The sequence below is a fragment of the Lagopus muta genome, chromosome 3 (genome assembly GCF_023343835.1).
Source record: "Lagopus muta isolate bLagMut1 chromosome 3, bLagMut1 primary, whole genome shotgun sequence".
Taxonomy (NCBI): Eukaryota; Metazoa; Chordata; class Aves; order Galliformes; family Phasianidae; genus Lagopus; species Lagopus muta.
Window position 1 is genome coordinate 86,756,038 of NC_064435.1, and position 26,402 is coordinate 86,782,439.

At 38.5% G+C, this 26,402-nt stretch overlaps 2 protein-coding genes across 4 annotated transcripts in view; one reads left to right on the forward strand and one right to left on the reverse strand.

The window, feature by feature from the left end:
- The window catches only part of KDM1B (lysine demethylase 1B), a 29,058-nt gene extending 3,762 nt beyond the window's left edge, over positions 1-25,296 (forward strand). Inside the window, exons 4-22 of one of the 2 annotated variants that reach the window (XM_048940676.1) lie at positions 173-297; positions 2,144-2,233; positions 3,041-3,152; positions 4,214-4,330; positions 5,239-5,277; positions 6,358-6,562; positions 7,693-7,877; positions 8,771-8,947; positions 9,949-10,023; positions 11,321-11,458; positions 12,883-13,054; positions 14,111-14,238; positions 15,325-15,456; positions 15,769-15,843; positions 16,729-16,845; positions 17,775-17,900; positions 19,363-19,485; positions 21,128-21,280; positions 22,415-25,296. In XM_048940676.1, the coding sequence (XP_048796633.1) occupies positions 173-297; positions 2,144-2,233; positions 3,041-3,152; positions 4,214-4,330; positions 5,239-5,277; positions 6,358-6,562; positions 7,693-7,877; positions 8,771-8,947; positions 9,949-10,023; positions 11,321-11,458; positions 12,883-13,054; positions 14,111-14,238; positions 15,325-15,456; positions 15,769-15,843; positions 16,729-16,845; positions 17,775-17,900; positions 19,363-19,485; positions 21,128-21,280; positions 22,415-22,498 (2,373 nt within the window). In that variant the 3' untranslated portion in view covers positions 22,499-25,296. The remainder of the gene's footprint in view (positions 1-172; positions 298-2,143; positions 2,234-3,040; positions 3,153-4,213; positions 4,331-5,238; positions 5,278-6,357; positions 6,563-7,692; positions 7,878-8,770; positions 8,948-9,948; positions 10,024-11,320; positions 11,459-12,882; positions 13,055-14,110; positions 14,239-15,324; positions 15,457-15,768; positions 15,844-16,728; positions 16,846-17,774; positions 17,901-19,362; positions 19,486-21,127; positions 21,281-22,414) is intronic. The other variant, XM_048940677.1, reaches the window with a different exon arrangement.
- Positions 296-26,402, reverse strand: part of DEK (DEK proto-oncogene) — a 45,078-nt gene continuing 18,971 nt past the window's right edge. For both annotated transcript variants that reach the window (XM_048940680.1, XM_048940679.1), the window contains exon 11: positions 296-854. In XM_048940680.1, coding sequence (XP_048796637.1) covers positions 834-854 — 21 coding nt within the window. In that variant the 3' untranslated portion in view covers positions 296-833. The remainder of the gene's footprint in view (positions 855-26,402) is intronic.

Here is a 26,402-nt window from a genome sequence, read left to right on the forward strand (position 1 = left end):
TAGAAAAAATGACCTAATTTGACAGCTGCTTCATGCTGCAGCTATCTCACAGTGGCTTCAGAAAGTTTGGTTTGTGTTCTTTATTCAATGCCGTGCCACAGGATGCAGAACTGCCTCTGTTAGAAAACACATCTGTGTCGTTTCTGGTCAGATTTCAGCTATTCTTTATTAGGTGAAGAAGAAAGCAGCTGAGGCAACAGATGATGATGATGATGCATCAGAAAAGAAATACAGGAAATGTGAGAAAGCTGGATGCACTGCAACGTGTCCCGTTTGCTTTGCCAGCGCAGCCGAAAGGTTTGTTTATTTTTATTTGCATTTTTTCATGGGCTCTTCTAAGCTTGCTATTTGAAATTCTAACCACATTTTGAAAAACCCCTTCATTTCCAAGTGTAGAGGGAGAACTGAAGGACACTGATACCAGTCTTAAGATGCCAGGAAAGTGTCACAGGTTGTTCAGTTTGTGGTTAAGGTTCTACCGCACAAGTTGCTAATTCTGATAGAGCGTATCTTCAGCTTAGTATAAGCCTATTGATGTTATTAATGGTGTCCTCTGGAACATGCCTTGTTTCTGTGAAACCAAGAGCATCTGAGTGTAACCTGAGGAAGCTAAACTTGCTTTCAAGATGGAAAATGAAACCGCCGTTTACTGCTGAAATTCTTGATCACTTTGTTGTTGGAATGTTTTGCAGTCCGAGGTGAGACTCTGAGCTTGACATTTTAGGACTTGGGAGACAATCGGACTTCTCTGAACTCCTTGTTCTCAAGTTGTTTGTGGCTTTCAGTGTGCTAATGCCAGCCCTTTTGCATTCTGACCCTGGAGATGCATCTCGTCAGTACTGTGTGTTCAGTATCTATAAAAAGAAACATATCAGACCTCATTATGCAGTAGGCAGACTGTAATTATATGGCATTGTTCCCTCTCTCGTTAATTGGGCAAACTTTCCTCATTTTATTTATTCTCCAGTGGTATAAAATACTCCAATGCCTCATTTACTTACCTATGAGAATTCTTCTTTGTTAGCTGCAGTTAAATGTTGTCACAGAAAAGCCAAGTTTTTCAGCAGTTGTGTAAGAGACTTTTAGGGGAAAGGAGTACCTGAGAAATCAGTTTTAGTGATGTTATATTTATTTTTTGAAACAACAGATGTTGCATAATCTTTTTTTTTTTAATATTATTTTAATGTTGTGATAGATTCTATATTTTACATACAGATATATATATATATTTCCACCAGAAGACATACTTTCAACATTATTTATTTGAGATGAGATGATTTCACCACTGTCTATTTCAATTAGTACCTTAGGTCACTGCTTTTTACCTTATACATTCATCTTGACTCATTTCACTGAGTTTAATGAGAGTTTTCTAAGCGAAGAGTGATTGCTTTGCATAACAAATATAACCTTTGCTAATAGGCACTTATTTCCATGAGTAATAAAGAAGTCCAGAATGTGTAGGGGTTTCCTTAAGGTTTTCCTTCTTTGGGATAAAATTGCAGCTAACTTGGTCATATTAAAAAAAAAAAAAGGCAGCATTGGTTTGGTGTTCAGATTTACGTATATGGTTGTGTCAGCTGTTCTGGGGACAAGATCTTGTGATGAGCTGTGAATCCATTCATCACTCGTACAAGAAAAATACTCATCAAGATGACCCCCTCCCACTGCTGCACCAGACCAGAACAGAATGAAAAAAAGGTCAAGAAATGCTAAGTTCCTACAGAGAGTTCCTTACACATTTGGAAAATGCTTTGTCTGTCACAATAGGCATTATAAAAACAACTCTATTTTTTGTTCAGGAAGTGTCTGCTTAAAGGGTGCTAAAGCAGGGCGCAGTGGACCATTGTTGGAGAGAGGTTGCTGGAAGCCAAGCCAGCTATAGAACTGCTTATTGTGCACACTTTGCCTCCTTTGCATCTGGTGTTGCTTCATTTGGGAACTGGAAGTGTCTGAGACAATTGAAATGATCTTCTCATTATTGTGATTTGAGTAACTGCAGTGCCTTGTGTAAGACAGCCTTCATGAACATAACATAATGTGCTGGCTTGTCCCGAATATTTGGTTCACGTTCTAGAATGTGCTATTGTTAATAGGGTTTTTGAGATGTACCATAAAGTATTTCTGCATTTCTGCATTTCAGATGTGCAAAAAATGGGTATACGTCCAGATGGTATCACCTTTCCTGTGGGGAGCACTTCTGCAATGAATGTTTTGACCACTACTACCGAAGGTAGATTTGCCAATTAACATTGTGCCTTTTCAGTACTTATTAAATTTGACAGACGATACAAGTGAAGAGACCTCATATACTTGTGAATAATACGAGGGTTCATCCTCTGTGCTTGCTTTATTTGAAGTGATGCTTAGATATTGGTGTTAAAACTGCAGGTGTTGCATGGACTAATCATCAGCATAAATGTGTAGCGTGAGCAAAACCAGTTACTTTATACCTAGGCTGTTCTACAGGTACAGTTATTCTAAAGCTTTCCTCTCTTTTAAAACAAAAGCAGATAGTTTTAAAAGATGTGAGTGCATTTAAGTAGTTCCAAGTACATCCGTTTTCCCTTAGATAGCAGATTCACTTCAAATGTGAGCTCAGGAGAGAGAACTTGGGTCAGAATAAGACCAAAGCCAGCAAGTAGATTTTGCTTTCATTTCAATGACTGGTGAAGACTCAGGTCAGGGTCAGAGAGTACTTTGGGCTCCAGGCTCCTTTCTGTTTTTGTGGGAATTCAGTCCATCTCTGCTAAGATTTCTGAGTGCTTATGAACTCAGCAGCACCTGTAACTCAGTCCCCATTTTAACTTCTTGGAAGTATGCCCAATACCAAGAGGATATAGTGGCCAGGATGCTCTTTATTGCTATCATAAGAACCACAACTTGCTTTGTTTTTAATAGGAAAAATACAGGACTCTCTTCAGCCTTATTTCTCTGTCCTTACATAAAAGGTTTAATTTTAGAATAACCACTGTTGCTTAAAATGAACTAGATCATTCCGTTTCCTAACCACTTGCCTTTTTTTTCTCTTTCTTTCTAGTCATAAAGATGGTTATGAGAAATACACAGCCTGGAAAAGGATTTGGACAAGTAATGGGAAAAGTGAGCCCAGCCCAAAAGCCTTCATGGCTGATCAGCAGCTCCCTTATTGGGTAAGATGGACAGCGATTTGTGGAATATGGTGTATTTCAATGTGATATTAATTTGTGAAGGCATACAGTTTTGAACAGATGTTTAAATTAACTCCCCTGACCTGTCTTTTCCATCTTCTCCTTTCTTGAACTGAAAAACTTTCTGATATTGTAACAGGTCAGCTGAGTTTTTACAGGGGCTAGAGAAAAGCTCAAGGATCAATTCTGATCAGCTTCTCCATTGTTGGACACCTTCTCCAAGTCTCACAGAGAACAACTTTCTGTTGCTTATTGTTGAAGTAGCAGCTAAGATGTGTAATATTCAGATAGAGTAAGACTTAGTGGGGAAAATGGGACATACCAACTATAGCAAACTGTGAGTGTAAAAGACTTGCAAAACATTGATTTCTGTATTTCCACGCTGAAGGGAGTAGAAGAGAAAGAGAGATGGAAATGGAATAAAGTTTGAAAAAAACATATCATAGAATTTCAACCCCCCCTGCTGTGTGCAGGTCACCATCCAGCAGACCAGGCTGCCCAGAGCCACATCCAGCCTGGCCTTGAATGCCTCCAGGGATGGGGCATCCACAGCCTCCTTGGGCAACCTGTTCCAGTGCCTCACCACCCTGTGTGAAAAACTTCCTCCTAATATCTAACCTAAACCTCCCCTGTCTCAGTTTAAGACCATTCCCCCTAACCCTATCACTACCCATCCTTGTAAACAGTTGTTCTCCCTCCTGTTTATACACTCCTTTCAAATACTGGAAGGCCACAATGAAGTCTATTGAAGTAGTGCGTGATACACTTTTCACAGCAATGCTTGCAAAAGCCATTGAAGTAGTAATGGCTGTTGAATCACTTTTGGATTAGGTTCTGTGGTGAAATTCAGTCTTTTAGGAAATCAGTGCAAGACTTAGTATACAAAGTGTCTTACACCTGAACGTTATATGAGAATGAATTTAACAACTGCACTTAAGAATTTTCTCACATCTGCCTTCTTTCAGTTGGTTATCGAGGCTTCATTAACCTTATCTATGATCAGTCAGTAACAAGTAAAAACATGTTTGTTTTCTGACTTGTAGGTGCAGTGTACAAAGCCAGAGTGTGGTAAATGGCGTCAGCTGACAAAGGAAATCCAGCTGACACCGCAAATAGCAAAAACCTACAGATGTGGTATGAAACTAAACAATTCCACCAAGGTAACACAGAAGACTTTTGCTCATATGGAAACTAGTAACAAGTAGATTTTTCTTGTTTGCAGACATTATTTACTTCTTTCTTTGCTGCTTAATGTTTCCAATTTAAAAACAGTTGCCTGATGGCCTGTGGAGTTGCACAGTGAAAGGCCCACAAGCTGTTTGGCCTTTTCTGTATCCTGAGTGAAAATATCAAGAAAGAAGAATTTGAAATACTTTCTGTCTGTAGTCAGTTATAAAATCACTCATTCTGAAGCTATGAAAAGATTATCAGAATATACGAAATAGACATGCATCACAATATTTGTTTTAGTTTGTCAAGCCATGCTCATTATGGAGGAAAATGTTTGAAAAGTTCAGTGAGCTTTTGGTAACTTCTAGCAAGTTTTATCATGGGAAATTTTCAGCTTTGGCACAAAGATAACTCTTGAAAAAGAGTCCTTTTAATGCCACAGAGTCTTTTTTGTGAAAAACATGACAGCTCATCTTGGAACCTTGTGATGTTGAAATAAATCTAGGAATTTTGGTTTTATAGTCTGGACTGGAAGAGTCTCTCTGAAAAATGTAGAATCTTCCCAGATTTTTTTTTTTGCCCTTCCAATTTGTTTTAGTGTTCCACTCCATTTTGTGGAATAAGACCCATATTCTAATGTCTGATCAGTGGAGACTGCTTAATTCAACAAATGAGAAACATTTTCTGGTATATTTTGTATTTTTTTGGTGTGTTGTGTTTTTAACTATATGTTTCTCTGTTATTTACTTTTACTCATACAAATGTCATGCCACAGAAAGCTAACATGAATGCATTATTTGGTTTAAGGAAACATGCCATAGCCAAATTGCTTTGTTTTATATTTAATTTTTGTTGTAGAGTGTAAGAATAGCTCTGATTCAATTGGCTTTTCTTTCAGACGGAGGGCTCAGACCAATGTTCCATGCCTGAGGACTTGGTGAGTAGCAGCTGTTCCTCCTCATTTGTTCAGAATACGAAAACAACCCCAAAGCATGGCATACGTCTTTCCTTTTCTTGGACTTTTGGCTAATTGTAGCAGTATTTATGCATTTTGCAAAGGACACTATTTGCAACAGAGCCTAGGACCTTCTACTTTCTCATCTTTTTTCCTCTCTTCCCTCACTATACCAGTTAGATTTCAGGTGGTTCTTGCTGTCTTTGAGCTGTGGCCAGTGATACAAGGCTCACTCCTAATTCTCATTTTTGATTAGGCAAATCAGCATTCAGCTGCCAGTTTTCAAACAAAAATCCCCATCTCCAAATTCCCCTCTCTTCCAGGTGGTTTCCATCTTTAGTTAAGCCTTGTCTCCTCTTTCTGAAAAGTGCATAGGAAAGCCAAAACATGTTTTCTCTCTCCTCTACCTCCTAATATGAATGATACGTGATGCATGTTGGTGTTGCAATCGTTTTATGATCACCTAACCTCACATTTCAGATTGAGTATGATATGATAAGCCAGTGTTGGCAAGCGTACCTGAGGTACCTCTGTCCCAGGAAACGTGCATAATAATTGTTGACTGCTGTGGAAGCTTGGACATTTTGTTTCCTTAATGCATGTTTACTTTGTAAAACGAGGCTGAGTCAGTAGCATTTCTTAGGGTTTTAGAAGGTCTTTGATGGGGACAGCAGAATTTATATTAAATCAGTCAGTTAGTTTAGACTTCTAAGTTCAGATTTCTGGTTGCATGAGCAACTGTAAGTGTTTTATCAAGGGCCTGGTAAGGCACAGGTGCATTGTCGTGGCATGTCTCATCTGTTTGTTTTCCACATAGGTGTGGGCTTTATGAAATTTCAGCTCAGTTTCTGAGGTTTAATACTGCTAGTTTTCTGTGTCAGGCTGAGGATGGGGAAAGAGGGAGAGAAAATGTCTTTAAGACTTGCAAATCTGAGATTGGTACTAATAGCGCTTTTTGGTGTCAGTTCTGGAGGGAGGGGGGAATTGGTTCATTTTACAACGTTTTCAAAGTACTGACGTGTTCTCTTCTCCCCTCTTTCCTTCACTTCTCCGCTTGGCCAGAGAGTGGCTGAAGTTTCAGACCATTGGTGGTACTCCATGCTCATACTCCCTCCTTTGCTGAAAGACAGTGTGGCAGCTCCCTTTCTAGCTGCATATTATCCAGACTGCGTGGGCATGAGTCCATCCTGTACCAGCACTAATCGTTTACCTGGTGAATCCAACCTTGTGAAGTTAGAGCACTTAAAGAGCGTGCCTAATTTGACTGGTAAGGGCCATCTGCAGGGCTCTGTTCCTTAAGTAGGTGTGATGACTGTTGTCTTGTAACTGAGGTTATAAGGCACACAACGCTCCTGACTCAGAAACACCAGTTCTGTTCTCAGCACTAATACACACCCTCTGTGTGACTGCCTCTCTACTTCTTTGTCGTAATTTACTCATTTGTAAGATAAAGGTAATGCATTTCTTTAAGGTGTAAGCACAGACCTCATAGGCTTTTTGATTACTACCTGCCATTAGTAACAGAAATGGAAGTTAACATTCCGGTACTAAAAGATCATTTGTTTTCTTAAGGAAATTAAGGTTTGTAATAACAACATTTAATTCTGCTAGTTTTGATGCTGAGGATGCTTGAGGCTTTGCAGAAAAGGATTAGATTTCTTACGGCACATGGATTTTGTTTAGGTTACTTTTTGCTAACAGTAGCTCTGAGACTGACAATCTGGGAGCGAGATCTGCAAAATAGGTTCAGTATGAAAGAAGGTAATTCAGGATTCCCGTATCATCCTTACTGATATACCTCAGTACTGGCTCAGAGAGAGTACTTCGAAGGAAGTTCTGCTTTTGTGTTATCCTTGCAGGCTTTGTTCTCCTTAGGTGCTGAAAATAAATCCGCTCATCTATTCAGCAGATATTTACCTGCTTTATAAACAGGAAACCAACTTCATTATACAGAGCTGCTAGTGCTGCATGTGGAAGATGATTACTTTTAGTCACTGCTCACTCTGGGTAGAGCTGGGAGCTGAAAATGAAAGCAATTCAGAGGACTCTGTGAGCCTGTACAGCAGTGCTAGGCTTTAGACTTGAATTTAGATCCTGTTCCATGTTGGACCAGTCATGGCATCTGAGGGCATGTGCTGCTTCTCTGACAAAACTCAAACTCTTAGGCCCAAGGCACTATCAGAGGTAGTGCAACAAGAATTAGTACTACACAGCCTGGAGTGTAGGAGAAGGGAAAGCCGTATGAAATGAGATAATTCTAAAAGTGGCTAGAGGTTGGGATGCTTCCTGGCTTCTTCATCTGTGCCAGGTCAATGAATTGTCTTAAAGGGAAAAGGATAAGTAGATAAAACAGAATATGACTATTTCTTTTGTGTGTGTGTGTGTGTCTTTATTCAGTTCCAGGAATGAACAAATATTTCCAGCCTTTTTACCAGCCCAATGAATGTGGGAAAGCACTTTGTGTAAGGCCAGATGTCATGGAACTAGATGAGCTCTATGAGTTCCCAGAATATTCACGAGATCCTACCATGTATTTGGCCTTGAGAAACCTGATTTTGGCTCTGTGGTACACAAACTGCAAGGTAACTGCTAAAAGTTAATTTGTTTGTTTGCAAATAACTGCTGTTATGGGATAAGGATGTTTTAAGTGGGAGGAGGCAAAGGAATTGGACTCTATTTCTATTAGAGCCTTATGAACCAGAAAAAATTGTTTCTATCCTTTTGAAAATTCTTGCCAAGATTGGATTTCCACTCCACCATTAGTTGTAATGCCTAGGACCTTCTTCTATGGTAAAATGCTAAAGTTTTAAAAGCATTAAACCTTCACGAAATCTGCTCAGTTATTTACTGTCAAAAGTGATGTTTGGACATTTCTAAACAGTTGTTTGTGTGCTTGACCGTATTTTTTTTCTCGTATGAATGTTGGACAAGGAAATGACTGCCTTTCTCCTTTCGTTTATTCTACAATGCTACCCTTCAATGAAATTGCTTCTATTCCTATTTAATATAAACGAAATCAAGAGACAACTAGAATTGCACGTACTGAAGCTTTCAGACCCTGATATCTGCATTATAATTGTGAAGTTTTTGGATATTCATCTAGCTTTTATTCTGAATGCCATTTTAAAATGAATTTTAATGGAATGTAACCATGAGCACTGCCACCTGCAGTCAGGGATGGATTTCAGTACATGGAGTTTGCAAGAACATCTTTTACACTTATGCTTTTATTCCAAGTTCATTTAGCTTTTTATTTAAAGGAAACTGAGAAGAGAGAAATTATTACCTTACTCTTTAAGGCTGACTGGCAAGAAACTTCCACAAAAATTGCTTTTAAAATATTCTCAGGCACCTCTATGATTCACGATTAACCTTTATCGTGTGGTTTACAATGCAAATACATTGCAAACATGTGAAAGTATCGGACATTGAACTACCAATACTGCTTTTTTTCCCCCTTTTTTCTCTTCTACAGGAGGCCCTTACCCCTCAAAAATGTGTCCATCATATAATTGTTCGAGGACTTGTGCGTATTCGCTGTGTACAGGAAATGGCGAGGATACTGCATTTTATGACAAGGAAAGGGCTAATTAATACAGGGATTTTATCAGTCAGTACTGACCAGTATCTTCTTCCTAAAGAGTACCACAATGTAAGTAGCTGTAACAATCCCTGTGTTATCACTACTATAAAATGACATGGAAATTTTTTTTTGCTCGTTAGCTCTAACTCCAGTAAGTTGTGTAGGAATCACTTCTAAAAGCAAACATATTTCACACGGTCCTCATAGAATCATAGAATTGCTCAGGAAAAGACCTTAAAGATCATTGAGTCCAACCACAACCTAACCATCCTACCCTACTCTAACAACCCTCCACTAAATCATGTCCCTGAGCACCACATCCAAATGGTTTTTAAGCACATCCAGGGATGGTGACTCAACCACCTCCCTGGGCAGCCTATTGCAGAGCTTAACAACCCTTGCTGTAAAGGAGTATTTCCTGATATCCAACCTAACTATCCTGATATCCATCCTAACCTCATCTACCTGTAGTGCTCACTGAAACAGCAGAGATGGGAGTTTTTCCAGCCAGGTTTCTATTCCCACATATCTGTGGAATCCAACCCAGTGGATTTGAACTTTCTGTACACTTTTCAGATGGGTGGGAACTGTGGGGGAAAAACATGCAGTATGCTTAGGTTCTTCTTGTGCCTTAATCCTGGAATACACCTCTGCTTCCAGAAGTGAGGAAACTCATATTAAGTTCTGGTTTGCAAGAGCTATGATTGAAGGGTATATATTTATGACTAGCAAATTTCATGACAGAATGCAGAAACTTACATAATGAATGCATTCTGTAATAGAAACCTCCTAGAAAAAGTTGATTTCTGTGTGGAGAGTGTATTTGCATGTGTTCTCAGTTTATAAAAAAGCTTTTATTGATCGCCCCAATTTGTGATTGGAATTGTTACAAGTTAAGTGTGTTATTTGTCTGAGAACTGTTCCAGTTAAAAGAAATTGAGACATCTGCAATTCAAATTGCATTTCTGAAATCTAAGGGTACTTCAACTTTAGCAAGAAGAATATATTTGCAGCTATCATTTGTATTTTAGTTCTTAACTGCTTCTATGTATTTGAACGTTATTTTATAGAAATCTGTCATTATTGTTGGGGCTGGTGCAGCAGGATTAGCAGCAGCCCGACAGCTACACAACTTTGGGATTAAGGTAAGAAACTTTAGAGCACGTTACTTGAAAAAACAAGAGATTTTCTCTGCTTTGGAAGTGTTCTTCCTCAAAATAAAGAAATAACCTTGTTCTTAGAAACATCTAAGCATGGAGCATCCCAATTAATTGGCAGAATTTGGGGTTTTATTGAGTAAATTTTCTGCTAAAAACAGAATTTGTCTTCATCTAAATTTTAACAAGGCAAGCAGTGCGTATTGTAGGCAGACTTGAGTAGGGAGGATAAAGGAAGTCAGGGACATTTGTGTATAAATAATCCAACTGTAGATGGCAATTGTTGTTTAAAGGAGAATTTCTCTGTTTTGCACTTTAGTGTACCTATTTGTTTATTAAACAGGCAAATCACACATATTTCCCTTCTCCTCCATTTACTATTACCAGTATGATCCCAATATAGTAACAGAACTTTACACATCAGAGAATAGCAATATTTTTTACAAATTAGATGTTTGCAGTGCTGATGTTTAAGGAATTGAATGGGCACGTTGCTTTCCTTCTCTTTTTTCTTTTTATTAAGTGAAACCCTAGCTCCTACTGCTCCATAAACTCTTTCCTTTTCTGCTGAGTAGCAAATCGTAGTGCAGCTTTATTGTCCATCAAGATCTTTTGGAAGCTCTCCTGCAGTAAAATATGGAATCATCGACTAGCAGGACAATTTTTTTAATGCATGAAGTATCTTGTCAATTTTTTAAATACATGTACATGCTTTTTTTTCCTATTGCTTTCTGCTGTTTTGGAGAGAGTTTGTCCAAAAAGAATTTAGATAAAAATAAAAGCAAATAAAAATAAATATATTTAGTTAGACAAAGTATCTATCCAGTCCAGCATCCTGAGTCAGGATGCTGAAAGAAGTATGTATGAATGAATTAAACATGAGCTGTGAGCACATTTAAATGAGCTATTCTTGGAATACCCTTGAAATAAACTTCTCCAAAAGCATTATAGATGTCCCTAGGTGGATGTCGCACACAGATCATTGTGTGCAGCATGCCTTCAACTCTAATTTTGAGATTTCCAGCATGTCTTTATTGTTTTTAAAAATATTTTGAAATTTTCCACTGGGATTGTTTCTTGAAGTATCAGTTGTTGTACACGTGTACATATCCCAAAGGGTAACCTTTAAATAACAATTTAAATGTATAAATAACCTATATCGAGAAATGAAAATAAGGCATTGAGGCTGTTAGCTTTGTTGGTTTGCTTCTGTTTTTGCTTTGTTTTCCCCTTTGCTCTGGAGTTGGCCACGTCTCACCATGCACTGAACTGCACTGTGTCGTAGGTCATCGTCTTAGAAGCTAAGGACAGAATTGGTGGCCGAGTGTGGGACGATAAGACATTCCCAGGCGTCACTGTTGGGAGAGGTGCACAAATCGTCAACGGATGCGTCAACAACCCAATGGCACTAATGTGTGAGCAAGTGGGTTCTCTGCTGTGGTCATGCGTTATCGTTACAGAACTGTTGTTAGAAGCTGGGTGTGGGTGGCTGGGTAAGGGTGGGAGTATCTTTTCACGGCATGATTAAAACACTGTTCTGCGTTTTGAGTAAACTCTGTGCTGCTGTCCTATCTTTGGTGACAGATGGGGACAGAGAAGGGCTGCAGAATGGTTTCACGCACATTATGTAAAGAAAAACAAGGCAGCTTCGCTTCAAAATTGGAAGAAACTCCTTTTTTTGCCCTTTTCTAGAGATAAAAATATAAGAGGCACCTGGCAGACTGCTGATTCTAGTACAGACAAAACTTTAGAGATGAGAAAAACATCACTGTGGTAGGCTATTGCTATGCTGTTGTAATACAGAGCTTGGTTACAGACTTGCCTTTGCTTGGCCTCTGCATTTCTAGTTTGATTCTGAACAAGCAATACTTAATATGTTTAACAGATACTTTTCCAAACATAACACAGCTTAATTTTTTTGGGCAGGAAGCAGAATTTCCCCCAGTGGAACTTGAATATGGAGTTTATTCAGAGAGGCATGTAAATCCAGCCCACGCTGTTTTAACTGTTTAGTGTTCTGTAGTGTCATGAAGAATAAAAATGATGGGGTTTATTATTAATTTTTTTTAAAAAACACTTCAGTTATGAGGTGAAGAGCAGTGGCTTTTGAATACATGTTGGGTACTCGCCTTATGTGGTTATGTGATGTTATATTTCATGCAGAGTTTAGCTCTGTCTTGAGATCTGCAGTGGGGAGCAGCATCCTAGAGATATGCAAGGAGATGTGAAAAACACTGGAGTGCACTTAAGTAACAAGGCTCTAGGGAGAATCTCCAGGCTGACTGTGTAGAATATAATGAATTCCTTGCTATGAGTTGGATAAGCAGAGAAAGATACGAGGTTTAATTCAAAACCATTTCTTTCATTGCTTGCTTGATGATGAAGCTGGCAGCAACTGGCAAGATGCTTCCTGTCGATGCCTGCAGGGAACTGTTAGGCCATCAGGCATCAGAAAGCTGCTGAAAAGATCTAATTTCAGTGGCAATTAGAAAATAAAGTGAAGGAAAAATGAAAGAAACTCGTTCATTATGTTTGATACCAGACACATCTCTGTGCTACCCCATGACTTGACAGGAAAGTTGGAGATGAGGTTTCAAGGAATCTCCGATACAGAAAATAATGGAAGAGTGGGGAAAAACAGTTTGTGGACAACTAAGAGATGGAAGGGCTCTTGGTATTCCAGAGCACAAGAGTCTGAGTTAATATGACTTGTTATTTAAGACCGTGGATGTTTTTTCATTGAGACCATTTAAATCTGAGGGATTCACCTTTCTTTAAATAACCTTAAGCTGCTAGGCACTGCAGTTTTTCCATACTTATAAAGCAATAAAATGTCTTCTTCTTAAGCTTGGCATTAAAATGCACAAACTGGGGGAGAAATGTGACTTGATCCAGGAAGGTGGAAGGATAACAGATCCCACTATTGATAAACGTATGGACTTTCATTTCAATGCCATCCTAGATGTTGTCTCTGAGTGGAGAAAAGATAAAACCCAGCATCAGGATGTTCCTCTTGGTGGTAAGTGGGAGATGTATTTAAAAGTGAATATGTTGGCTGTGCTCATAACTGTCAGAATTTAGAATTTTATATTAAAATGCCTTTTACATCAGACATTTTTATGTCTATGTATGGCTGCACACCTAACCTTTAATACAGCAGTGATAACCCAGCTCTATTGAGGACAACTGACTACTTGTACACTCACAGACCAAAAAGTCCTTTGTAACTTCTAAGGAGGATGAATTTGAAGGCTTTTATAAATACTGCATCACTTCTAGTGTAGTATCTTGTTTTAATGGTGTAGCTTTTTGCAGTATAACTACTGGCAGTTGCAGCTCAAACACTCAAACACCTGCTGAAGCAGGCGGCAGCGAGCTGCAACTCCTATTCTTTATGACTAATCTGTTTAAAAAACAGCCTAATCAAAGTCTTTCAACGGCAAGAATGCTCCCATCCCTGCTGGAAATGCCTCCCACTTACAGCATGCAAGCACATTCAACAACAAATAAACTTGCTCAGAAATAGGTGTGTCCCAAATCTTTACAGTGTGGGATGAATAAGACGAAGTGAGATGAAGTAGTAGCTTTGTGCTCTTCAGTGAACTCTGGATCAAATTCCTCATCTCTTCTTGTTTTGTTTTTAAAAAAAGAATAAAAAAAATTAAACAGGATTTATTTGCAAGGATTCTGTTATCCTAAAGCGTTGGTTTTTTTCCCCCCTGAAATATCTTCAACTGTATATTAATGACAGGGAAGCGATTAATGTCTCTCCTGTCTCAACTGATTATCCCAACTATGCTGTTGCACTTAGTAGTTTTTTAATATATTTTTTAATATCTTCCAGAAGCTATGTACATTTTCTTTTTGAAGAAAAAAATATTTTACATAAACCTATGTTTAAGCAACAAAGTTGTATTTTATCATCAGAAAGATCTTGTGGTTTTTCTATGAGAAGAAAAACATCTTAGTACAAACAAGCCTGAAAATCTTGAGATCTAGAGAAGAGAATACTGAAATGCAGGAGGACTTCTAGTGAATTGTGATATATCCTTATTTGAAACATGTTCTTTCACAGAGAAAATACAGGAGATCTATAAAGCCTTTATTCGGGAGTCTGGTATCCAGTTCAGTGAACTGGAAGAAAAAGTACTACAGTTCCATCTCAGTAATTTGGAGTATGCCTGTGGCAGCAATCTCTCTCAGGTGAGTTTTGACAGCTGTGTTTTGACATGGTTCAGCTCTGTGGAAAATAGTGTTGCAAGTGACATCGGGAAGCCTTCTGATCCCCCACGTGGCCTCAATCAGCTGTCCCTAAAGTTACTCCTATATCTCTAACTTGTTCTTCAAAAGCACTGCGACATAAATTCCAGCACCTCTGTAGGTAATCTAATGGGAGTTCACGACACACCTGCAGTGAAATCCTCTTTACTTTCAGAAGCTGCAGGGGAATAGTGCATTTTGCTGAGGTTCTGGGTGGTAGGATTCACAGAGTTACTCTTTCTCAGATATTGGTGTGTGACTTCTGCTTCTCAGATGTGATTAAAAAAACTGAGGCACTTCTCTACCTTGGTATCTTGAGAATAATAGCATTTAACTCCTAAAATGTTCCAACACCATGACAGTGGGCCCCAGTCCACCACTCCTAGGTCTTCTGTTGACTGTGTGATATGGTTTGAATGCAACTGCAGCGATAGGAATTGTCATTTCAATAGCAGTTTGAGAACTGCTTCACTGCCAGGTGGTGACTGCCAAGAGCAAATATTACTATTGTACTGTGAGTCTGTTGGGGAGAGAATGTCAATGAAAGCAAACATGGAATAACCTGTGAAGGTAGAGACAAATTCTGTTTGTTTTGTTTTGTTTTTAACATCTCCTTTTCCCCCTCACACTGGGAAATAGTTCATTTTTATTCCAAGTCTTAGGGCTATAAAATATGACTTTTTTTGCTGGAGAGAAAAATGAAGTAAGTACACTGCAATCATTGCAATTCACCTCATTTTTTGGTACAACTTATCTTTTTTTTTCCTACCCCAAGCAGAGCTAAAAACTACTTGCTGGACACAAAGCCATTTTATGACTTAATCCAGCAATTATAATCCACTTAGGGGCCTTGGGAAAATAAGCAGTTTATTTTTGTTAACAATGCCATATGTTCTCATGTACTTTTCTTTTTATTTTTCCTTTTGCCAAAGTTGTGGAAGGAATTGGGTGGTTTTTAACTTCCAGGACTTTTGTTAGAACCCATGTCACCTTACCAGTAGAGACAGCTGGGTTATGTTCTGTCCACAGGTATCTGCACGCTCATGGGACCATAATGAGTTTTTTGCTCAGTTTGCTGGAGATCACACTCTTCTAACTGTGGGATATTCCACTATCATTGATAAGTTGGCTGAAGGGCTGGACATCCGGTTAAATTTCCCAGTAAGTCTGGAAAATATTGATGCAATGCCTGTCTTGCTTTATTTTGACATACCCAATCATATATTTGAGGGGGTTTTTTGACCAGGCAAATGTGCAGCTGCAATCATTCCAACTTATGTCTAAGAAGAGAGAGGGCAAGTTCAGAATTTCTTTTGTTAACCTTCTGACTGATCAGAAATTAAATTGTTGATGTTGCCATCAGCATTGAGTAATTCTATTTATATTAAATCTGTGATACTGAAAACACAGCTGCTGTATTTCTGCATCCTAGGTGTGCAGTCTAAACTATTATACAAATTTGTATTTCAATAGGTACAGAGTATTGACTATTCTGGTGAAGAAGTACAGGTCACTACTGCAGATGGAACTGTGTGGAGAACACAAAAGGTACCCAGTATGCTTTCAGTTTATGGATTTTGGATACATAACAACAGCATTTTCCACAGTCCATGTACTTTTGTTTGTTTTTTCCCCTTCCACAGAAGACTATTTACTCCAATTTCTCACACTTGTAAGAAAACTCATACATTCCAATGATCTGTATTTGGGTGTCCTGGAATCCATTTTTCATTGAACATGCTTGAGTTCTGAGTACTACTTGATTAAAGAACTAAGGACTATAAAGATAGAACTAAAAATATGAAGCACATAGATTTTTATCTGGTCTCTGAAGTAATGGTTTCCTTGGTACCCTTCCCTACTCAGCCTTACCCCTTTTTTACATGTAAATCTGCCCTTTAAAATGTTTTCCTTTGGGATGCAGGACTCAACAACTTCTTATCTCTCAGTCACCCTTACTTCCTACATCTTCATTTGCTTTGTACTGGAAAAAATATGTTTTAGGTATCACTTTAAAAATGATACCTGTTCTTATCAAAAGAGGATTGACATCACTAATGTTACTGAGCCCTTTTTTAAGGGAGGGAATCTGTAAAGGAAAAGACCCTTTCCCCTTTCAAAAAGAATTTTTTGTTAATCTGATGGTCTGCCTGCCTACAGTTTATGAGATATTAAAACTGTGTGGCATGGTTTGCCACTCACACAAGCAATTCAACAATTTGCAACTTAAAAGCCTGTTAAAAGTGAGAGACCTGTTCTTACTTGAATGTAATGAATGTGTTCCCCATTAATGTGCAGTAGAATCAGACTCTAATGTTAAGGTATCTGGTGAGTATTATACATGGATAATCCAAGATACTTTAGAGGATTCTATCAATCTTAAGTACAGCGTTCAGCTTTTGCTGCAATTGTGGCTGTAATTATTTCTCTCAGGTATTAGTGACGGTTCCACTGGCCCTTCTCCAGAAAAATGCCATTCAGTTCAATCCTCCGCTGTCAGAAAAAAAAATTAAAGCTATTAATAGTTTGGGAGCAGGAGTCATTGAGAAGGTAAGCAAATTCAGATCATATTTCAGGTCCTTTTCATGGAAATATTCGCTGCTTTGGCCCTGTTGCTTTTATGGAGCATTTCTCCATTTCTCTAGCCAAAAATCTTCTGTGAGGTGCCTGCTGTTTGTGATTTTGGAGAAGGCGCTGGGGAAGGAAGCGCAGAAAAAACACTTTGCTGACCTGCTTACTTTTTTCTATTTCTATACTATTAGTGAAATTCAATGGAAATAATTGTATTCATTTCTTTTTCAACCATCACAATGTAAATTATTACAAAGCCAGCAGAGCTCACGTGTATTTCTTAGAATTCCCATCTCAAATGTGGTTTCTAAAGAAACTGTTACAGAATCACTTCACAGCTTCAACTTTTTTGTGCCCGACTTTGAGCAAACCTTCATACTCATCTTAGATAATCCAAAGTTCTCATAATACTCTTAGGCCCTGGTCTATTCTGACCTAGGAAATACATGAACTATTTTGGAAGAATACCAAAGGCTGCGTATTTGACCAGCTTGTAAGATCCTTTAACTCTTCCTAGTGGAAAAAGGGAGCTGCTCCTGAAAAGATCCCTTCTAAGATCTGCGCTTAGAATAAAACAGAAATGAAAGTAATGCCAAAAATGATCCTATAGCAATGTGGAAATTTAAAGGCAAGATTCACTGATCCTCATCTGTTATAGGGAATTTCTGAGTTCTGCATTAGGCTTGTAAAAACTTGGCCAAATTTGAGCATTTTCCATAGTGAATTTTATGGTGAATTTAATTCCCTTTATTTTCTTAGACTTCAGCTTACATATTATTTTTTGAAACTCCCTCAGAAAACTGTGCTGAAAATTGAGTAGAAAAGGGAAAAATGATTAGATGAACAGTTATGAGTTTTGTGGTGTGCTATGAAATTATTTGATTCCATCTCTCTCTCTCTCTTTCTAGATTGCACTGCAGTTTCCTTACAGATTTTGGGATAGTAAAATTCAAGGTGCTGATTTTTTTGGTCATGTTCCACCCAATTCCAGCCAACGTGGACTGTTCAGTGTTTTCTATGACATGGATCCAGAGGTAACATACTCCATCTGTATTTTCTGCTGGCCCTTCAGAAATTCGGTTTGGAATCTAAATGCAGTAATTACTGAACAGTGAAAGCTTCCTTTCCCTCCAACCCCCCCCTTTTTTTCCTCTTTCCTTTTAAATTAAGTGGAATCACTTTTATTTATCAAGAAAAAGCTGATTGATACTTCTTTGTTCTAAATAGCAATATTTTCCCAGGCCTGGGTGCAAAATAATACCTAAGTATGTTAATACTTTTAGTATCAAAGCTATTCTGAAAACAAGGGTGTAAGACCTGACACAGATGAACAAAGATGGAAAAGCCTGTCTGCCACTTCAAGTTTAGGACTTCTAATTCCTTACTTAAATCAGCTAAAAAGGACAATGTTGGCTTATTAATACTTACTGGCTTGCACTGGCCCACGTGACTTTATGAAGTTGCAGAAGACAAGCAGTAGGTTTTGTGTGAATGTGAGGTCTGCAGGGTCAGCCTCAAAACCAGTTCAAACCAATGGACTGGCATTCTGTTTCCCTTCCCTGGCAGTTGCAAGCAGACACGCTACACATTTAACCTACTTCTTCATGCTTTAACAAGTGCTGCTTACTACCTGACTAGTTCTTCTGGACCTTCATGGCTTACTGTGAAAAGAAACTATCCTGTCAATATTGTGCTGTCATCAAAATATCAACACCTGTGTATGACTTTCCATGTAGCCTTTCTTGTCATCTCCTTAATTCTTAGGAGCTCATTCTATATGAGATTCAGCATGCTGATGCTTTCCAGAAACACTCATGCAAATATTAAGTTGCTTGACAGCTATTCTCTGATAGCTATCAAGTTTAATAACAGAAGAATTTATTGTACAGATAAAAGAGGGAGAGTTCATGAAAGGATTTGAGAATCTGTCTGGTATTCCATGGCTACAGATTAATCTTTGAAACTACCGAATCACAGCAGATTTCCTGAAGTGAAAGGAATCATCATGAGAACTGAGCTTTCATTTCTTGGGCCAAAATCAGCTGCTAAGAACTCAGCATTGGCTCCAATCCAAAACATGTCTAGCTAGTATTTAAATAGCTCATCTCTTTTACCATCTTTTGAAACCGGAGTAGAGTTGATGTGAAGTTTTGGCACGGGAGTTTGAGAGGTCTGGCTCAAAGGTCAAATGTTTGGGTGTAGCCTTCCAACAGGTATACAGCGAGTTTTCAGTTAATTCTGTGAGTTGTGAGAGGGGCTGACTGTCCCGATACAAGTTTCTGTTAACAAGATTTCCAGTTACTAACATCCTCTGATCTTAAACACTGAAAAATAGGAAGCCTTTATTCTAAAGAATCAGAGCTGATTTTGTCTAGAACAAAAATTATTCTGTAGCTGAAAAATATCTTTGTCTTATTAATTAAAATTTAAATTAGTAGTTAGTAATTAAACTGAAAATTTTGAAGTGATATTCTATATTATGATTTTGTTTTCTAGGGCAAACAAAGCATTTTAATGTCAGTGGTCACTGGAGATGCTGTGACAACCATTAAGAATTTAGATGACAAACAAGTACTGCAACAGTGTATGACTGTACTTCGAGAGCTGTTTAAGGAGCAGGTAAGAAAAACCTCTTCTCTTAACAGATGTGAATGAATGTGCCAACAGAAATAAAGCTTCTGATTGCATTACTTCTTGATGTACAGGAAAACATTTGATATTTTTGACTATTTTTCTGTGTGTTTGAGGAAAAGCTTCTTTTGAGCTATGGTAAAAATCAAATTCAGATGCTGTGTAGGGGAGAAATTATTCTTCTAGTAAGAAACAGCCCTTTCAGAGATGCCCTATGGTAAAGGTACAAGCAACATGATCAGTCAAGGGTCCTAAATCCTGACTGTAAAGAAACAAGAGGTAAAAATTCCTTTGCTTACCCCATCCAGATACCAGCTTATCAGGACAAACACTAACGGGAGAATCAGACAAATGTGGGGCAAGCAGATGGCTATCATTGAACATTACTTTCACTCTTCTTAACAAACTCTGTAATATTGTACAGCTAAATCATTTGTAGCAGTTACATCTCAAGGAATGCTCAGCGTTAATGTTCATGGATGTTGGGACTAATGGTCTTGGAAAAATTTTGGCAGCTGAAAGCCAAGATGTTTTCCTAGAAAACATACTTTTGGTAGCAGCTTTACAGTTACCAGAATTGCAGGCAATGTAAGTCCACATACCTGCTATTTTCACCTCATCAGAACATATAGGCAGCAAAGAGGTCTTCGGTTTGGTGCTGGTTTAATCTAGAAGGACGATTGCCACGTCTTTGTCCCCATGGCTTAACACAGTTGTGAATTTTAGCCATCTCTTGACAGCACTGCAGGACTTTCAAGGACAAGGTAGCTTTGTGTGCCATACCAAAACCTCCTTCTGGGATGCCTGTGCAACCTGCCACATGTATCTCCTTGGCTAGCAATTGTTTTGCTTGCTTGAACATTAGTTTGTGGGGGTGACCTGAATGGAATTGTCTATTTGTTGATAGCAGAAGCTGTGCAGAGGCAATCAGTGGTGTTTCTGTCTACCTGTCACAAGAGCCTTAAGAGTAAGACACAGCTGTAGCTAAGTGAGCCTTCAGAGAGTTATTCAGGCTTATTCAGGCTCTTTCTAGTAGAATGGAGTGGAACTTACACACTGCAATGTGACAAAAAATACACTGTACTACAATCACAGCTTAATTACAGACTTTCTTTTTGTTTCTCCCTAAATCTGGCTTTCAAACCAGCTCATTTTCTGATTTTAGACAAGTCAATTTATTTCTTCACTGGAACAAAATCATCTGCAAAACGGAAATTATATTTTGAGACTTAAACTAGAATTCACAAACTATTACGTCTTACTGAGATGCAAGGAGCTTACACTGCATACACAAACATGCTGAATTACGTTGATGCTGGTGTTTTATCTGTTTGCAAGATTACGTGTTACTGTGACATGGGAACTCTTTGTTTTACCTCTGTATTTCTAGGTTTGATACAGTATCCACATTTCTTGCATTCAAAACAGAGGAACTGTAATGTTTCAAACATCAGGCAGCTCTAGCAAACAGATTATCTTCAGTGCTTAGTGCCGTAATAAGTAAAACTGGGATTTAATTCAGGAATTTAATCTATAGTATAATAATACTGCATACTCCCTAAGGATTATGGAAAGCTACATAAACATGAGCTCTTCTTTGTAGCATATAAATTTCACTCTAATTATACAGGAGGTTCCTGACCCAGTGAAGTTTTTTGTTACTCGATGGAGCAAAGACCCTTGGCTCCAGATGGCATACAGTTTTGTAAGAACAGGAGGCAGCGGCGAAGCTTATGACATTATAGCTGAAGACATCCAAGGAACAATTTTTTTTGCTGGTGAGGTAAGTATCTTTGCTACTGTTGATTTAAGGTCACTGGGGAACTATTTATGAAAGACTTTTGCCAGCCAACAGGTATTAACTTAGAGGTAGCATGAAAGTATATTGTTACACAAATATACTAATGTTTCTTCATTTTGACACACAGCTCTCTTTATTCCTATTGGGAATAGGTAGTTCACCATGTATATCAGGCTGGGAGTGAGCTGCATAACCAGGAAGAGCAGACTATGAAAAGAACATACTCTCCACTTGTATTTTTAGTCAAATTATCTTTCTGTTACTGGGTAGCATAACAGATGTATGCTGCTGATGGTGCTGATGGGTGCATTCTACATTGAAATGGTACCTCAGCACTAGTGAGGCCACACCTCAAGTACTGTGTCCAGTTCTGGGCCCCTCACTGCAAGAAAGATATTGAGGCCCTGGAACGTGTTCAAAGGAGGGCAACAAAGCTGGTGAGCGGTCTGGAGCACAGGCCATATGAGGAGAGGCTGAAGGAGCTGGGAATGTTCAGCCTGGAGAAGAGGAGGCTCAGAGGAGACCTCATTGCTCTCTATAACTTCCTGAAGGGAGGTTGTAGTGAGCTGGGGGTCGGCCTCTTCTCTTGTGTCATCAGTGATAGGACCAGAGGGAATGGCTTCAAGCTACGGCAGGGGAGATTCAGGCTGGACATGAGGAAGTATTACTTTTCAGAAAGGGTGGTCAGGCACTGGAATGGATGCCCAGGGAGGTGGTGGAATCACCGACCCTGGGGGTGTTCAAGGAAAGGCTGGATGTTGTGCTGAGGGACATGGTTTAGTAGGAGCTACTGGGAATAGGTGAACGGTTGGACTGGGTGATCTTTTAGGTCTTTTCCAACCTTGGTGATTCTATGATTCTATGAAACAGTACTCAAATGTCTCTCTATAGTGCTTACAGAACAGACAACTAATGTTGCCAATTGACTTGCTTTGCAGCTTCTGATGTTGTCAAAAATCATCAATCTTTCCTCTAAAATTCTTTCAACTAAGCTTTCCATAGCCTTTTAAAATGTTGGCACACGCCTATGTAAAAAATAACTGATCTGAACTTTTCATTTTAAATCTGTTTCAGTAGCTAGAAACAATTAATTTGTTTTTTTTTTTTTAAATACAGGCCACAAACAGGCACTTTCCTCAGACTGTTACAGGAGCTTACCTGAGCGGGGTTCGAGAAGCCAGCAAAATAGCAGCATTTTAACTATGAATCTTTTTGTGCTTATAGATATGTTTGAAATTGTTTTCTGTGGGTAAAACTATCTTCAAGTTTCCTATCTGCTGCCTTTTTTTCCAAGTGGTACTTCAATAGTATATGGTACCTGAAGATAAAATCTTCATCTTCCTTTTCCTACTCTTTTTGTTTCCCCTTTTAAGCCCTAATGATATGTATTGTGTGTTTGGTTTTTTTTTCTTTTCATCTAAAATATCACTAGCAAGGGTGCCATTGGAGTCTCTGGCCACAGCTTAACTAATGGAACTTTTGTTGCGAGTCCTTTTCTGTGTGGCTTAAGTCATGCTATTGTAGATCTTCATTTCAGAAGGTCATATTAAAGAAAGATGAAGTTAACATACAGCATTAAAAATGCTGGCAGTTAGTAAAGGGAGAATGGGAGTTTTCCACTAACTGTGCTTCTCAGGTTGATTATGCTCAGAGGAGTTCAAACTTGCTCCCAAAAGCCTGAATAACCCAGACAAACTCTAGGATTACTGTAGGAAGGCACTCAGCTGTCACCGTTTCTACTTGCAATCGATGATCTCTTCTACAGTATTTCTCATATTCTTAGCCTCCACCACCCAGGCTTTGGAATATCAAGTTTGTTCCTTTAAATCAGACTGCTGGAACAGTTTACAGTGCAATCATAGGTTATTGTAGCTAATAAAAACTTGAAAGTAAAGATTAACTTTTACATTACCTTAAAAACAACTTTGAAATGTTTTCCCTGTTACTTAATTCAGAGAAATCCTTGTTACAGTAGGGTAAGTTTAGATTTGCTTAGTGCTTCTGATCATGTAGAAAAAGGACAGCTTGAGAACACTCTAAGATTATTTTGAAAACAAAACTCCAAATTCATTTGGGCTGAGGAACTAACTACTGCTATGAGTGCACACTGCGGGGGAAGAAAAGAACTGTGAGTTCCCAACAGCTCATTCAGCTTTCATATTTTAAAAATCAGTGAAGATGAATGAGGAAAAATATTAACTTTAACTTTATGAAGGGCTGAAACAAGGTAGCATGCACTTTGACTTGAAGTTTTTTCTTTTTCTTTTGTTATTAAAGTATTATGAAAAACAACTTGTGGGAGTTATCCAGTAAGGGCTAAGCATCTAGCTAATAGTTTTTCCATGAGACGGGGAAGACAAAGTATTTCTCAGTAGAAATCAGACAGGCACAATCAGGATACCTGTTGTAATACTGTTCCACTAAAATGGTATTCGTGGGAAACAAAAATTAAAACCAACTTTTAGTTCTGTTCTGCCATACCTTCCGTGTAACTTTACTGCCTCGTGTTTTCTGGAAGGATAGCAAGCACTTATTCTTCTTCCCCCTTCTTGTTATATTTTGATCTCTTCATGTAAGAGTGACACAGCAAGCTTTTTCAGCTTTTAACAGTGCTTATTTCCATACAGCTGTATCACTAGAAACAACAAAAGCAACGTTAAGTAAAATGCTACTGAATAAATGCAATTCTTTTTAAATACCTAATAACTTGTTCTTAGAGTAGCAATGATATTGTTAAATATCTTTATTTAATCTCTAATTTACGAGGTGAAGATGTTTATATAACTAATGTTTTTCAGATATATATTGTTCTGCTTCTTAAGGCTGAATTATGTGGATTAATAGGAAAAGTGTAACTGTTCATCATTTTTTCTCTACATAAAGGCTAGTATGTACAGTTTTAAAAGTATTTCCAAATATTAAATTGTAATTCAAAGGCTATAAGAAGCAAGACAAAATCCTTTGATGAAAGATAATCAAACATCAGATTTTGCTTTTGGTAATTATTTGCACTTTGTTAACTCCACACATTGCAGGCTCACTTACAGCTTAAGCAGGAAAGATTGGGAGCTGTACGTATTTGAGTTCCAAGTTTCTTTCCTAGTTTATCATGTACGAGGTGGTGGAAGCACCATCCCTGGAAGCGTTCAAGAAAAGGGCAGATGTGGCACAGCAGGATGCTGTTCAGTGGGCATGGGTGATGGGATCTTGGTGATCTTTTCCAACCTTACTGATCCTATGGTTCTAAACAAGCTTAACGCTATGAGCTCGAAACATTAATTCAATTCAATGGCTGCTTCTGCTGACCGTGGTCAAAACTTGTCAGCTTCATAACAATCACTTATTCAAGAAAAACCTGCCTAGAAAGAGGAACACAGCTTCATTTCTACAGTTGAAAAGTTTGCATGAACATGCTTATTTCAGGCATGTGCTTCCATGCTGATAATTTGTTCTTGGGGTTTTAAATCTATCTCTACGTTGGCAGGTAGATAAATGATATGCTAGAGAATAGAGGAGGACATGAACCAATGCTATCACAGTTGGCTTTAGCTGCTGCACACTTCTTATAGCATTAACATAAGAAATGATAAATTTATCAGTAACTATTAATTATTTGTATATTATTTTTGTGCTAAGGCACTTAAGTGGTGTTGCGCTGCACTTAAGTTTGAGGAGTAAATAAAAATAAGTATGTTCCACTTTACCTTATGTTCATTTAAAATATATAAGAACATCAGGCTGGTTCTGAGGCTTCATTCTTAATGTTCCCCCAGTTTTCTTTTCCAAATGCTCATGTCAAATTTTATTCCAAGCATGTATGTGTTTTTATTTCTGTGTTTAATTTATTCCCTGCAAATAAAGAACTAGGGAATGTTTTATTTGAGCAGATTTGTTTAAATGTTATCAAACATATTTGAATGCAGAGCATGATCTGTTACACTTCAATTCTTCTGTGTGACTATGTTATGGCAGCAGAATAAAACTGGAAAGTATCCTCAGGGCAGTTGTGTTATTTCTTGCTTGAATTTTCATTACCATTCTTCAAGACCCCAGCACCTGCAATTTCATTCTAACACTGAGAATCTTTAAAGCAGAAAAAAATACCAATGCTACTTCTAAAATCAGGTACTATGAAGCAGTAGATTGCACCACTACCCCCAATTCCCAGTCAATAAAATAGCTGGTGTTACAGATTTCTGTTTTCTCTCATTTTAGTTCTAAAACGTTAGCCTATAATTTAGTTTATAAATGAGTGAAGTAAGTAGTAAGTTTAAGCTGTAGTCCAGTGAACAAGCTCAGGAAGAAAGGTATGGTGAATGTGCTACCAGTGCCATCCCACAGAATATGTGGGAGGCCAGGTTTTTACTGAATTTGTGGCCTGAGATTCTTTTAAGAGAACAAATTTTATTGCAGATTTGAGTATTAGACGTGGACAAAACAACGAATGCTTTATCAGTAAGAGACTCTAAGTTTCTCTCCCTCCTCACAGCCAGCTGCTTTGTATAAAATAGCCAGAGACCATTACACTTGCAGGATAAACACCCTCTGAATTTCACCAAACTATACCTGTTGGAGCTTATCATTGTTATTCCACCACCCCAAAGTCATTGGATGTTTCAGAGCAACACAACTGCTCGGATAAGGAATTTCTCAAGAAATGCAAAATATTTCATCCATTCTCATAGAATCATGGTTCACATCAGAAGGAACTTTTGGAGATGATCTGGTTGCAGGTCCTTTTCAGAGAAGGGCCACTGCAAGGCAAGTTGCTCAGGGCTCTGCCTGAGCACCTCCAGTAATGAGGATCCTCCCACCCCCTGCCTGCTCTCTGCTCTCTCTTGGCAGTTGCAGGCTGCAATACAGACCCCATTTACCTGTCTCAAAAGATGAGCAAGCTCAGCTTGCTCAGCATTCCTTTGTACATCGTGTGCTCCACACCCGTTATCTTGGTGGCCTTCCACTGGACTCACTCCAGGATGCCCACACCTTCCTTATCTCACAGAGCCCAAAGCTGAGCACAACAATCCCAAGGCAAGCTCCCAAGTACTGAACTTAGGGAAATACTTGCTTTTCTTGACCTACTGGCTATACACAAGTGTTATTA